The sequence below is a fragment of the Petaurus breviceps genome, unplaced genomic scaffold, assembly GCF_028583685.1.
Source record: "Petaurus breviceps papuanus isolate PSGF00001 unplaced genomic scaffold, PetGlider_PUasm1.0 37, whole genome shotgun sequence".
Taxonomy (NCBI): Eukaryota; Metazoa; Chordata; class Mammalia; order Diprotodontia; family Petauridae; genus Petaurus; species Petaurus breviceps.
Window position 1 is genome coordinate 949918 of NW_027186296.1, and position 13692 is coordinate 963609.

Sequence of the window (13692 nt, forward strand, 5' to 3'; positions counted from 1 at the left end):
TGTTTGGTCACACTTTCAGGAGAGGATGACAGGTGAATCTTAATTCAGTTCTTCATGAGAAGTAGTGGTACTAAGTGGTCCATGGGCAACTCACTACATGAGAAAATGCTATTAGCAAAGGCAGGATTAGGGGGACAACAATGGTAATAACTGAGACACATAGCATTTGGTGGCTCACTGGGCATTTTACATTCAGTTAACACACTTTGAACCTTGAAGCAACCAGGTGAGGTTAAGTACTACAGTTATTATCCCTGCTTTATTGATGAGGAAACTAAGACACTGTCTGCATGACTAATAAGCATCACAAGAGGTAGGATTAGATGCCAGTTCTTCCTGACTCCACACCCATCCATTGGATCAGGATGCTTCTCAGTATTGTGCAAATTACACAACCGCCGTAGATAGATCATGGAACATTTTCTATAAATTCACATTTTTTAATGCTGTCTTGATGTTTGAGGGTGGGTTTACCCTACCCACTGAAAACTCAAGCTCCTTGTGAAATAGGTCTTTATTTTGTGATAAGTCACTCATATTACAGTTAAGGTTCAAAGCCTTGGGTGGACAGTCATACAAACCAGGGGTGCAATTTTCAAACACTTTTTAGGGAACATACAGACCTTGCTCCAGCTCTGGTTAGATATTTAAAGAGGTATGGTATTCTGGGTTGTGTGTGCATAGCCAACACCAATGAGCTAGCTCACCAGAACTGATTATTAAATTTGCCATGTGAAAATTTATACATCAGAAATTGATAAATGTTACAAATCAGGGCTTGATTTATTGTTTGTTGATTGTCTAGACTTAAGAAAGTAATGGAGAAAATGTTGATAATGCAGATTCACCTAAAAGTGGGTCATGAGCACATGTACTTTCTTGGAGAACCAGTTGTTAACCATTCAGGAGCATGCTCCAATAGTTTGTCCACTCACTTTAACCTGTAGAATAAAAGATGATCCTCATGCTCCTGACAGCAGAGCAAATCAAGTCCATGACACCACAGTTTTCAAGATGCAGGTGTAGTCGATAGAGGAAACAAGTAATGGGGTTGACTCTTTTTCTCCAATCCCTACTTGGACCCCAAAACACCTCTATTCACAACCTCAGGACCATGCAAATATTTTTTTCTTTATGGCTGAACCTATTAGAACATGCTTGGAGATCACACAGGTAGACACGCAATTTTTCTATTTTGGGGGTAACAATTATGTTGCAGATTAAATAGTTCCTTAGGGAAGAAATTTTTAGTGTCTTTTATTTGAGAGAGAAAAATACCTCTTCCTTGGGAGGGGGCAGAATAACCATTAATGATGAATAATTTAACTGGTTCTCTTAAAACCTAGCCATTATTTCATTGTGGGGTTGTGAGGGAGTCTGGATTCCATTGGTATAAGGAACTCCCAATGAGGACTCTCCTACCAACGCAGCTCAGAAACTGTTCTGCATTATAGTCTTAAAGCATTGTCTAGGTCCATTATTTCAATTCAGCATTGATGTGGACTCCAGCATGATGTACTTAAATACTTGATTATTACATAGATAACATGGGCTATTTTCTTAATTGATGTAGCTCTTCCCCCCCCCCTCCATTCTGACAAATATCAAAGGGATCACCTACATTCTTTCTTTATCTAAATATGGCAGTTTGAAGGTGTAGCCCCTACTTTGCCTTTAAGCAAGATAGAAGGCATTTTGGAAACATTCTCTCTCATTTTTAGGGCCATTGATTGAATGAAAAAGGCAAACTCAGTCTTTAGTTGAAGTTCCTTCCAGTAGACCTTGGCCTTTTAAAATAAGGATCAGTCAAAATCTATCTCTAAGAGCTAAATGAGTTTTAAAGGATATTCTGATGATTTCTACTCAAATATATACATAGACACCATATGTGCTTAAAGAGAAACACATACACACAGGCATTGTTTACAGACTGTTTTTATATTTAGAAGACATTAAATGAAAAGATATACTACCCACATACTATATGCAAGGTATATTTACATACCCACATATATTTTTACATAAAGAGACAAAGATATCTTTATTTAAGATAGACAGACAGACTGACTTCAAACTTGCACTTTCAGTATGGGTTTTTTTTTTCCCCATCTCCGGGTACTGCTTTTCAGAATTGCCTCAGGCTACAGTAGAGCACCTCAGATCCCCAAGGCCCATTGCCTGGCTCCTAATAGCCACTCTCCATCTGTGTCACACGAACAGCTGATGAGATAGCTCCAGTGTCTGTATTTTGGAGAGCGCATCCACCCAGGTTAAAATGCTAGGGTTGCCAAGGAGCAGTCAGAAGCCATTAGTGTTTGTGAGAATTTGCCTTGCAGCAGTTCCTTGGCATAGGGGAAAGTGTGTATGTGGTGCATGTGTGTGTGTGTGTATGTGTGTGTGTGCAAGCAAGGGGCATGTGTGTGTATGGATGTGTAGGGAGGAGAGACTGAGGAAGGGGAGTCTCTCTAGCCAGTATTCTCAAAAGTTGTGAATTATATGGTTTCTGGTACTTTGATTAGTTCTTCTGACTATTTCCTACTTGCTTTGAATCTTTTCCCCCACCTTTTTCTTTCTTTCTTTTCCTTTTTTTTTTTTATTTGATCATTAACAGAAGGCAAAGAAAAAGAGAACAGCAACTTAGGGGTCATGCTCTAGTGTTTGGGCAGATGGAAGGGAGCCGCTTTGCCTTGGGGCAGGGTGGTTGTAATGAAGTGGCCTGTCAGTCTGCAAATAGTGAGGGTCATCTCTTCCAAGTGATGGAGGGTATCACATTGCAGTGAAAATGGAAATGTCAATAAAATTAATCTGCCAGCTCTTTGCTGTGGTTTTTGTGCTTCTCTGGTCAAAGAAGGTTGAGGTTTTTTGGTGGAGAATGAAAGAAACAGGTACAAGGGGGAGCCCTGCGAAGCAGAAATCAAAGTTGGGAAGCCAGTGGCCTCCATAGAGCACAAATGTATCTGCTTTAGTCCTTCTGAAGAGTGAGGAGAGGCTCTAGGAATTAGCCAATGGATCTGTAGCATTCCTCAGGAAGCTATGGAACGTCTAGCTCAGGCTACAGTGAGCACAGAGTTTATTGTTTTAGGCTTTCTTGGACAAGGTTTTTACTTAGCATGGGATTTATGGCATTTACTGCTAATGAATGTCTATTCTTAAATTACAAAAACCACCATCTCAGCGCAATTCCCAGATGTCCTTCCAGGACCTCGGCTTCTTAAACACCAGCAGGGAGCATAAACTCTCCACTTCTCTGTTTTCCTCTTTCGTGTGGCTCCAGGCTAATGATGTGCAAGGAAAACACAGCCATCTATAAAGTCTCAGTGCTGTCCCAGTATTCTTCATTTATTTTGCATTTGATTATGCCACAAGTCGGATCTTGTTTCTTTCCTTTTTTAAAAGTTATTAGTTCAAATATTAATGTAGGGATATGGCATATATTGCTGGTCTTGATTGATGCCTTCCCCAAAACAGGAAGACGTGCTCGTATGAATTTTAAGAAAGTAGGGGTCCTGCAATGCCTTGCCAGAAGAGTTTTTCAGATACATAATTTAGATGCCCTCCAGGCAGGCTTTCAAGGCATTTTTGCTGGAGGGCAAGAAAAAATAACTATGACTGTTAAAAGTAAATGATTTTTGCTAATGCACAATTAATGCCAGAGAAAAGCATAGAAGAGAGAGATGTTGATAGAAACTTCTGATTAAGTGAGCGCCCTGCCTTGATGTGCATCTTTTTTATTTAATGATAATGATCACTGATGCAGAGTGGGAGAAGTTTTCATGTCATGCAAATGCAAATGCAGGGTCATATCAGAAGTGTGTGAGTGTGTATGTGTGTGTGTGTTCACACAGGCGTGTGCTTGGGAGGTGACAGTTCTGGGAGGGGCTGAGCTGGCAGTGTGTTATGTGCAATGAACAGTGACACAGTTACTGTCACCTATGCAGACAGCCTAGAATATATAGACTACAGAACATTTAACTTGATTACCCTACAGTATGTGTTCACTATGGATGGGGGGGGATGCATTTACACTGAATGGGTTTTCTTATGGCAGGTTTTCCCACATTGGATTCCATAATTGACAAAGAGCTACTGCGCTGTGTCAAGCACACAATTATAATTGAATTAATGATATGTGTAAGTGTGAGACACACAAAATTAGCATTTGGAGAGGCCTGGCTTAATTTTTTTTTTTACATATTTGTATCTGCAATTATAGTTAATGAGAGAGTATATACGAGCTTAATGGATTTGATACAAGTTTAGCTTAGCCCATCATTAGCAACACCTTGTTGTTTCTTTTTTTTCTTTTTCTTTTCTTTTTTCTTTTGTTTTTTTCTTTTCTTTTTCTTTTTTTCTTTTTTCTTTTTTTCTTTTTTTTCCCTTTTTTCCTTTTTTTTTTTTTTTTTTTTTTTTTTTTTTTTTGCTTAATACATTTCCTTTCCTTTCTTTCTAGGGGATGGTTTAGACAACAGTGTAGCTTCACCTGGTACAGGTGATGATGATGACCCAGACAAGGACAAAAAACGTCAGAAGAAAAGGGGCATCTTCCCTAAAGTAGCAACAAATATCATGAGAGCATGGCTCTTCCAGCATCTCACAGTAAGTGAAGATGGGGAACTAAAACAATGGTTTTACCATATCCAATGATACTCTTAGAGATTTATTTTCCTAGAAAGGTAATAGGGCTTAGTTCATTTGTATGCTTTCCCAAGGCGTTTCTTTCTGTTTCGTCGAATCTTACAAGTTATGGGTATGGAAATGCTATACCAATCTACAGACACAACTGTAGAGGGTAGCTGTTTTTCTTTGGGGTTCCGATAATGAGCGCCGCTCAAGATTATCCTATAAGGATAGGACCCAAAGCAGCGACTTTGTGTGTGGTTATAATCTACATCAGTAGATGCGTGCACATCCCCTGAAAATGTATCTAAGTGGAAAGGTTGTGAAGACCATGATCTAGTTCTGGAACCTGTAAACATGTTTGGGGTTTGGGATTATCAAGAAAGTACTCCGTCTTAGAAGGGAAGCAATGTCCTCCCTGCCATTTGTGGATACCAATGTACAAGTTCAGGTGCTGAATTGCAGAATCAGTTTGCAAACTTACCAGGTGTTCATGTGGACACATGTAAAAGGCTTGTACGTTCTCATAATGCTCTGCTCTCTTTATGTACTGTAAGGTGGAGATTAAAGATTTCTTGTTGTCTGTTCAAGATCACTATTTTAAAAGCTAGTGTTCTTTGCTTTTGGGGATAAAGGGATAAAATATGCTCAATGCTTCTAGTGACATTAGCCTGTTTGCAACTGGTTTATGTGTGGGTACACTGGTGACTATTACGATATGATTTGAGTATCATAATATACTTTTTTCAGAGAGGCCATCATATCTTTTGTATTTTACCGTTCATATGGAAATGCTAGAAAGGGATGGAATTTTTTTATTGATTTTTCCTGCTATAAGATTGTTTTTTTTACCCATCCTATTTGGGCTAATGATGAGAATAAATGGGGTAGTATATTGAAAGGAGAAGATTTTTCTCTGATTATCTAACTTGTGTGTTGCCATGCTGAATGACATTAGCTACAGTGTCATGGTTCCAGGACAAGGTTCCGCTTTGATTCATGGTGGTAACTGCTGATCTGCTGCTCTGCCAAAGCCACAGAGGGCAAAGGGGAAGGCAGGGTGGTTATAAGGAAGTGAGAGTGATAGATCCACATTCCTAAATCAGCCATTTTGATGTAAGGACATTAGTAGCAAACTAAGGTGTATTGATCTGGCCTGTGGTGTCAGGATTAGCTAGAAGAACCAATGTCTCTGCTGGAGTAGTAGGTATTCTTGCCTTGCAGCTATGGCCATTTCAAAGGTCAGGGCCCTGTACTGGCTTGGCTCAGAGGAATTAGACAGAACATGCAGTCTCTGGGCTGATTACTTAACCAAAGACAAAATAATGAGTCCTAAGCAAATACTGACTAATTGAAAGGGCTGTAAATCCATTACATATTGGTCAGGGATAATCAGGAGTATTTAATCACTTTTATCTATTCAGGAGCACTGAAGCTGTAACAGCAAAGCCCTGAACCTCTCCATGTGCTTATTATTCTCATCATTATCAAAATTACTTCACAGCTGTTCTTTGCTACATCACCTCAGCTGGAGATTTACTAACCTGTAAAATGTTTTTAATTTGGAAGTCGAGGGTGGGTGAGGGGAGGAGTTTTTCTTTTTCTTCCCCCCACTGGTGGATTTGGTTAGAGAAACAACCAGAAAAGGCAGGGAAAGAATATAGATTGTAAGCCATCTGTTTTCTTCAACTCAGACCCACCTGTTTGTGTGTTTTCAGTGGATCTATTATCAGAATTATCTTCTAGTTTGCATTTTATCTTCCTCTGTAGCTAATGGCAAAGAGGCTTCAATAAATTCCTGCCAAAGGGAGATCTTCTTGTCTTTCTCTCCTTTTATCATCTCCATCCCCATCAAGGAATCATTGAAGTTTAGAGCTAGAAGGGATAGGAAGCAATAAATATCTATTTTGCTGGGCACAAAGCCCAAAATACCCAGTTCTTGCCCTCAAGGATCTGACATTCTATTACTGGAGGAGATGATTTGTACATATGTAGATGTAAAATACATATACAATCGATATGGAAATATAAGGTGGGAGGGGGACAACACTAGAAGCTGAAGGGATCAAGAAAGGCCTCATATAGAATGTGACATGAGCTGAGCCTTGGAAGAAACTAGGAAACTAAGGAACTGAGGAAACTGAGTCAAAGGACAAAAGAGTGCATTTCAGGCAAAAGCCAGTGCCTTTCCAGCAAGATGGATGGCCATGCAAATGCATGGAGGTTGAACTAAGATGGTTACTAAAATACCTTTTAGTTCTAAATCTTCATGATGACATAGGCCAAGCCATTTGCACATGGGAAAACTGAAATCTATAGAGGTGAAATGACTTGCCCAAAGTTACCTAGCTAGTTAGTGATAGAAGAGGGACAAGAAAAGAATTCTCCTTGAACCCCACTTCACTGTTATTTCCAATATACTTTCCTCTACCCCCACATCAAAATCATCTAAATCATAGAAGCATCCCTTGAAGTAGCTGAATTGCCTGAAAAGAATATTTGTATATACACATACATATGTGTGCATACAACATATGTGTATATATAATGTGTGTATGTACATGTATATACATGTGTGTGTTCTATAGACTATATTCCGTAATATGGAGACATAAGTATCTGCTGAGTTTCTCTTATCTCAGCCTTCCTTTGCCTTGATTCCACATTATTTCCCCTTCTAGGATTGTGACAATGAACTACCACAGACAATATGCATTTTTAAGGGCTAGCCTTTGCATTAGGACTTACTAGTAAACGGTAGTTACCCGGTGAACTATTTACTTAGCATTTTCTCTGTGTTTGTGCTAGGTGCTCTATGGCAGGGAGAGGAGTGCTCATAAAAGAAATATAAGATAGAGTCCCTGCCCTGAAGATGACTTGCCCTGAAGATAGTCTAGTTTAAATAATCTGAGGATTTATTCAGAAATTTCTTCTCCACCAAAAAGACTTTCAAAGGATTCCCACCCTTGGGGTGGAGGATGTTGACAATGATGATTGATGTGTATAAATCACTTCAAAGTTTGAAAAATGATTTACTTCACAACAGCCCTGCGAAGGAGCTAATTTAGGTATTATGACTCCCATTTGACAGAATGAGGAAACTGAGGATCATTGGTGGTCACGTAGCTAACAAGCATCAGAAATAAGATTTAGATTCTGATCTTTCTAACTCCAAATATAGCACTCCAGGCCACTATGCCATGCTGACTATATGCTGGGCCTAATAGATAATTTAACAATTACTTATTAAGCACTTGCTATATGGAAGCCACCATATTAGATACTAGGGATATAATAGTAAAAAAAAAAAAAATGATAGTCTCTGTCTCCCAGCATCTGCTCCAGTAGATTCTTCCTTCTATCATCCCCCTTTTCCCTGCATATATATGTATATATACATATATATGTATGTACACACATGTACACATGCATGTATACTTACACATATAAACACACACATATATATGCTCATATCTCCCCATACTTAAAAATCCTTTACTTGGTCCATCCTTTCCTAGTCCATATCCCTCCTTCTTTTGTAGTTAAATTCCTTAAGAAGACCATCTACAATATGTTCCTCTACTTTCTTTCTTTTCACTGCCTTCTTAACACTCTAGTCTGGCTTCTGACCTCATTATTCAACCAAAGCTGCTCTCTCCAAAGTTAATGGTGATCTCATATAATATCTAATGGACTTTTCTCAATCCTCTTCCTTCGTGAACTCTCTGCCCCACTTTGACACTGTCAATCAGCCTCTTCTCTGTTACTTTCTTCTCTAGGTTTTCAGGACACCACTCTCTCCTGGTTTTCCTCTGCCCATCTGACCACTCCTTCTCAATCTCCTTTGGTGAACCTTCATGCAGTTCATACTTGCTAACCACTGATATCCCACTGGGCTCTCCTGGGCCCTCTTCCCTTCTTCATCTATACTATTTCATTTGATGATTTCATTAGCTCCCAAGGATTTATTTCTGTCTATATGCTGAAGATTCTCAAATCTACTTATTCAGTCCTAATCTCTCTGCTGACCTTCAAGGACTTACTGCCTAGAGAACATCTCACGCTGGATGACCTGTAGACATCTCAAATTTAATATGACAAAATTGAACTCATTATGTTCTCTCCCACCCCCAGTTGGCCTGTTACTGTTAAGGGCACTACCATCCTCTCAATTATGCAGACTCAAAACTTAGGTGTCATTCTGGATTCCTCACTGATTTTCACCCCCATATCCAATTTGTTGCCAAGGATTGTTAATTTTACCTTTGTGATATTTATTGCACATGACCTCTGAAACTGCTACCACTCTGGTGTAAGCCCTCATAACCTCATACCTTGACCATCATCCTAACCCTCCACTGGACTGTCAGAGTAATCTTCCTAAAGCACAGGTCTGACCATGTCACCCTCTTCCAGTTATTCCCTGTCACTTCTGAAATCAATTAAAAAATTCTTCCTGCCATTCAAAGCCTTTGGTAACCTTTCCCACCTCTTCTCCACACACATTTCTTTCTTCTTACTCCTTATACCCGCACACCTCCTCTGTTATCCATTGATTTTGGCCTCCAATTGCCGACTGTAGATATTTTCGATAGTTTTCCCCCATGCCTGGAGTTTTCTCCCTCTGCATCTTCACCTCCTGGCTTCCTTCAAGTCCTAGCTTAAATCCCACTTTTCCAATCCTTAATAATTCTAACGTCTTCCCTCTGTTTACTATTTCTTATTTATCTTGTATGTAGCTTGTTTGCTATAGTTATTTGTGTGTCATTTCCCCATTTAGATTATGAGCTCCTTGAAAGCAGTTTCCCCAATGTATAGCGCAATGCACAGCACATAGTAGGCTCTTCAAAAATATTTGTTGACTAACTAAAAGGGAAAAAATGGCGTATTTCCAAATAAGTATTATTCAGGATAGAATATCATGGGAACATAGGAGAAATCTGGGCAAGGTGATTTAGAAGAATTTGAAGGAAGAGAGGTCACTTTCAGCTGGGGGTTTTCAGAAAAAATTTCATGAAGGAGATGGTGTCTGACCTCTACTTTAAAGGACAAAAGGGATTTTTTAACATTTGTTTTTAAAACTTTAAGTTCCAGATTCTCTCCCTTCTTTCCTCCTCACCCACCCCCACTGGGAAGATCAGAAATTCAATATAGGTTATATAGGTGTCATTATGCAAAATATTTCCATAGTATAACTATATTTCCCTCAATCTTATCCCCACCCCATTTATTCTGTTTTCCCCTTTGACCCTGTCCCTTTTCAAAAGTCAAAAAGCTTCTGACTACCCCTTCCCTCAATCTGCTCAGCCTTCTATCATCCTCCCCCTTTTATCCCCTCCCCCCTACTTTCCTGTAGGGTAAGATACCCAATTGAGTGTGTATGTTATTCCCTCCGTAAGTCAAATCCAAAGTAAGGTTGACTCATTCCCTTTCACCTCCCTGCTCTTCCTCTCCATTATAATAGCTTTCTCTTGCCTCTTTCATGTGAGATAATAAAAGGGATTTTTTAAAAGAGGAAATGAAGGGAGAGTGTGTTCTAGATATGGAGGACAGTATCTATATGTGTATGATCATGGGAGAATGTAGGAATAGGAAGTCAAGGAATAGCTAATGACTGGGGCTTGACACTCATCTGTATCCTTAAAGAAACTCAGTCTCTGAGTCTCATTTGACATGAGATGTTCAGTCATTTTTCAGTTGTGGCCTATTCTTGGTGGCCTCAGTTAGGGTTTTCTTGGCAAAGATACTGTAATAGTTTGCCATTTCCTTCTCCAATTCATTTTACAGATAAGAAAGCTGAGGCAAGCAGGGTTAACCAGAGTCACACAGCTAGAATGTGTCTGAAGCCAGATTTGAACTCTTTCCACCTGCTGGGTTGGGCATTTTCTAAAATTCTATGGTTATGTACTCAAGAATACAGGGCTAGTCCCTCTCATTATTCCTTAATCTTTCTGTTTTTTTCTCTTTTCCTTCAACTAATATTTTATTTCTCTCCTTATGTCATTCTTTTATAACTTTCCGACTTATTACTTTCTCCCATTTACTTGCCCATTTTCATTTCTGCTACCCCAACCCCTTTGCCCTGCACAGCTCCTACTCTTAACTTTCAGAAGAAAGTCCCTGAAGCTTGTGTTTTAGATGACTAGCTAATGTGATGAAGGATAGTTCTGCTAAACTTTTTCCTTCCCATCTTTAATGAACTTCCACATGCTGAAAGATTTACTTGTAGTTTTTAGAGATATTGACCCTAACTAGCATGGCTTGAATTCAGAGTTAATTTATTAAATGTAATAACAGGAATAATGAAGCTCTTGAAAAAAGAGATATTCCACTATTTTTCTCCTTTTCCCCTTTCACCCCTCAATGTTTCTTCTACCATACAGAGGTGTAAGATACACATCTTTTGATAATATATATGTATACATAAATGTAAATTATTTCTTATAATTTCTTTAAAAGTAATTGTTTAGATATATATTTCTTTATTCTTAGTCTCTTTAGCATCATTTTAAACTAGTTTATTCCCCTTTTGTGCTATATGACCTGTTCTTGTATTACAATAATCCCTGATGTACCCTTTTTTCTTTCTTTTTTTTTTAAAAAGAAACTAATTGAATTATCTCATTATTTTAATTTGTTAAGCAAATGTATTTTACATCTCAGGATGTGTTCTTAAGAAGGAGACTGCTAAGGCTTTGCCCCCTGAATGGGCCATTGGCCCATTTTGACATTCATGCATTCATTAACTGGGAGAACATAAAAGAACTCTGGTTGTATTTTTTTTTTTCCAAACACCCAACCAGCATGGAACAACTTTTTCCATAAACCGCAGGGGTCTCTCTACATATGTTCTCAACTGCAAGCTATTGTCACCTATTCTGAATACCTCAAAAGGCAAAAAGAAAAAAGAAAAAGAAACCCCAAAATCCCACCTCAACAAAGGCCAACTGTAGCAAGTGTTAGGTTTTAGTCTCAATCTGACAAAAAATCACTAACCTCTGATTTTCCTGGAAGAAGGAATTGCGCTACAACTTGAGCTGTTTAAATAACAAAATTCCTGCATGCTACTAAATTTGGTTAAGAACACAATGAACTTATTTGTCGTTCCCTTCTATCAGAAAAAACGAAAACAACAAAAAAGTCAAATATAAAGTAGCTATTTTGAAAAATGAAGTCATTATACTTAAGGAATTAGGAATTCCCTCATTTCAAATTAGGCTGTTAGAAAGGCATTTGATCTCTATAAATAATTTTATTTATTCTCTATTCCCTACTAACTACTATATTTTCACATCTCTCTAAATGATCCATTCTTGAATATTTCAGTGACCTCAGGGAAATAAATCAACTATTTCATCAATAAGAATATTTTGTTTTTTGAGTTTTAACCAATCAAAAACTTTTATTGCCACCCTTTGGGAGTAGATGAATCTTTCCCTCACTTTTCAATCGAAGAAATCATGAATTTTAAAAGAAGAACATGTTGGAAATACATTTGCTTTATTTTTTTCTGGAAAAATCTGGAAATATCCATTTGTCAAGAAAGTTAGGAAAATCCTCATAAAGTATGTTGTTTTCCCTAGCACGAAGAGCTTTTGATATTCAAAAGATGAACTTGCCATTAAGATTGTTTTTATTTGACTTCAAAAATATTTAAAGAAAAGAAATAGCAAGAAATTGGTACCAACTGACGGTTTATTCATAACCCTAGAAAAGTCCTCCATGCCAAGAAACCTTTAGTACACTCAATTAGCCTCTCAGAGCCTCTACTTTTTCTTTCAAGTGCTCCCCTATTTGCCCTGCAAAGAACATATTTGATCATGGAATGAAAACAGGAAGTGCTTAGACACAAAGACACCACTTACTTGCAATAGTTTTCTGCTAAAGGTTTTCTTAGTAGTAACTCTAGGAAAAGCACATGCACAGGAATACAGAAGATCTTTAAAGCTATATGTGTGTAATATATGGTCAAAATATATATGTATATATTATATATATATACATATATATATTCACCTTTATATAATGAATAGGGTCACAAAAGGACTAGGTTCTTTTCTGGTATCATATGTTTAGTTATTTGTTCTTTCCTTTACCAAAGTATCCTGATTTTGTTCATATAAAATGTTTCATCACCTTTCTATCTCTAATCTACCATCACTACATGCATGGACTCACGTCTAAAGACACACACACACACACACATCTTTATCTACTTGTAGTGGTAGTTTTCCCTTGAAAAACTCACTTATAGGGGCAGCTAGGTGGCACAGTGAATAGACCACTGACCCTGGAGTCAGGAGGACCTGAGTCCAAATCAGACACTTAACACTTACTAGCTCTGTGACTTTGGGCAAGTCACTTAACTCCAATTGTCCTGCCTTCTCTTTCCAAAAAAGAAAAGAAAAGCTGTAGTTATTCTTTTGTTTGAGTTCTTTTCTGCTTCTATATGCCATGTGTATTCTATGAAGTTTTGTACCAGTGAGTATTTGACATTGGGAGTATTTTAAAAATATCCTATGGTGATGATATTTAGGCTGTGAGTAAAGATATTTCCTGGACATAATGGGGGGAAATTTTCTACAGCATTCACCAAACCCAACACAAAGTACCAAAACAACCAGTCTATTCAATGGAAAGAAATCAGATAACCTGGTGATTACAGTTTCAATAAAAAGGAGAATGAACATGTGGAATACCCACCTCTCAAAACAACAACAATCCTATTTGGCTGAACATAAGGTCAATGTTTTTTAAGAATTTGTGTCAGTATGATGTGGACACAGCTTATTTCATCTTTCTTAAAGGAAGACCATCTAGTTGACTTACTAGTAAGAGGCTGTAACTACCAGAAGTGGGACTACGGCAAGCCTCTGGTGCTGATGATATTCATCTAAGACCCATGAAGACCTCCAGAAAACTTTGGTTTCATTCTCAAGGTGAAGAATCCTGATGAACCTTGTGCAGATGAATTAATTATAGAGTAATTATGAGTGGTTCTAACTATCCTTCAGTGTGACAGAGACAACTCCTCTCTTACCAAGAAATGTAACACGAAGGCAGAATATTGATTTC

General features: G+C 38.1%; 1 protein-coding gene across 6 annotated transcripts in view; it reads left to right on the top strand.

Annotated features, from left to right (window-relative positions):
* MEIS2 (Meis homeobox 2) overlaps positions 1 to 13692 on the top strand; it is a 231572-nt gene that overhangs the window by 64014 nt on the left and 153866 nt on the right. For all 6 annotated transcript variants that reach the window (XM_069097628.1, XM_069097626.1, XM_069097631.1 and 3 more), the window contains exon 8: positions 4451 to 4596. In XM_069097628.1, coding sequence (XP_068953729.1) covers positions 4451 to 4596 — 146 coding nt within the window. The remainder of the gene's footprint in view (positions 1 to 4450; positions 4597 to 13692) is intronic.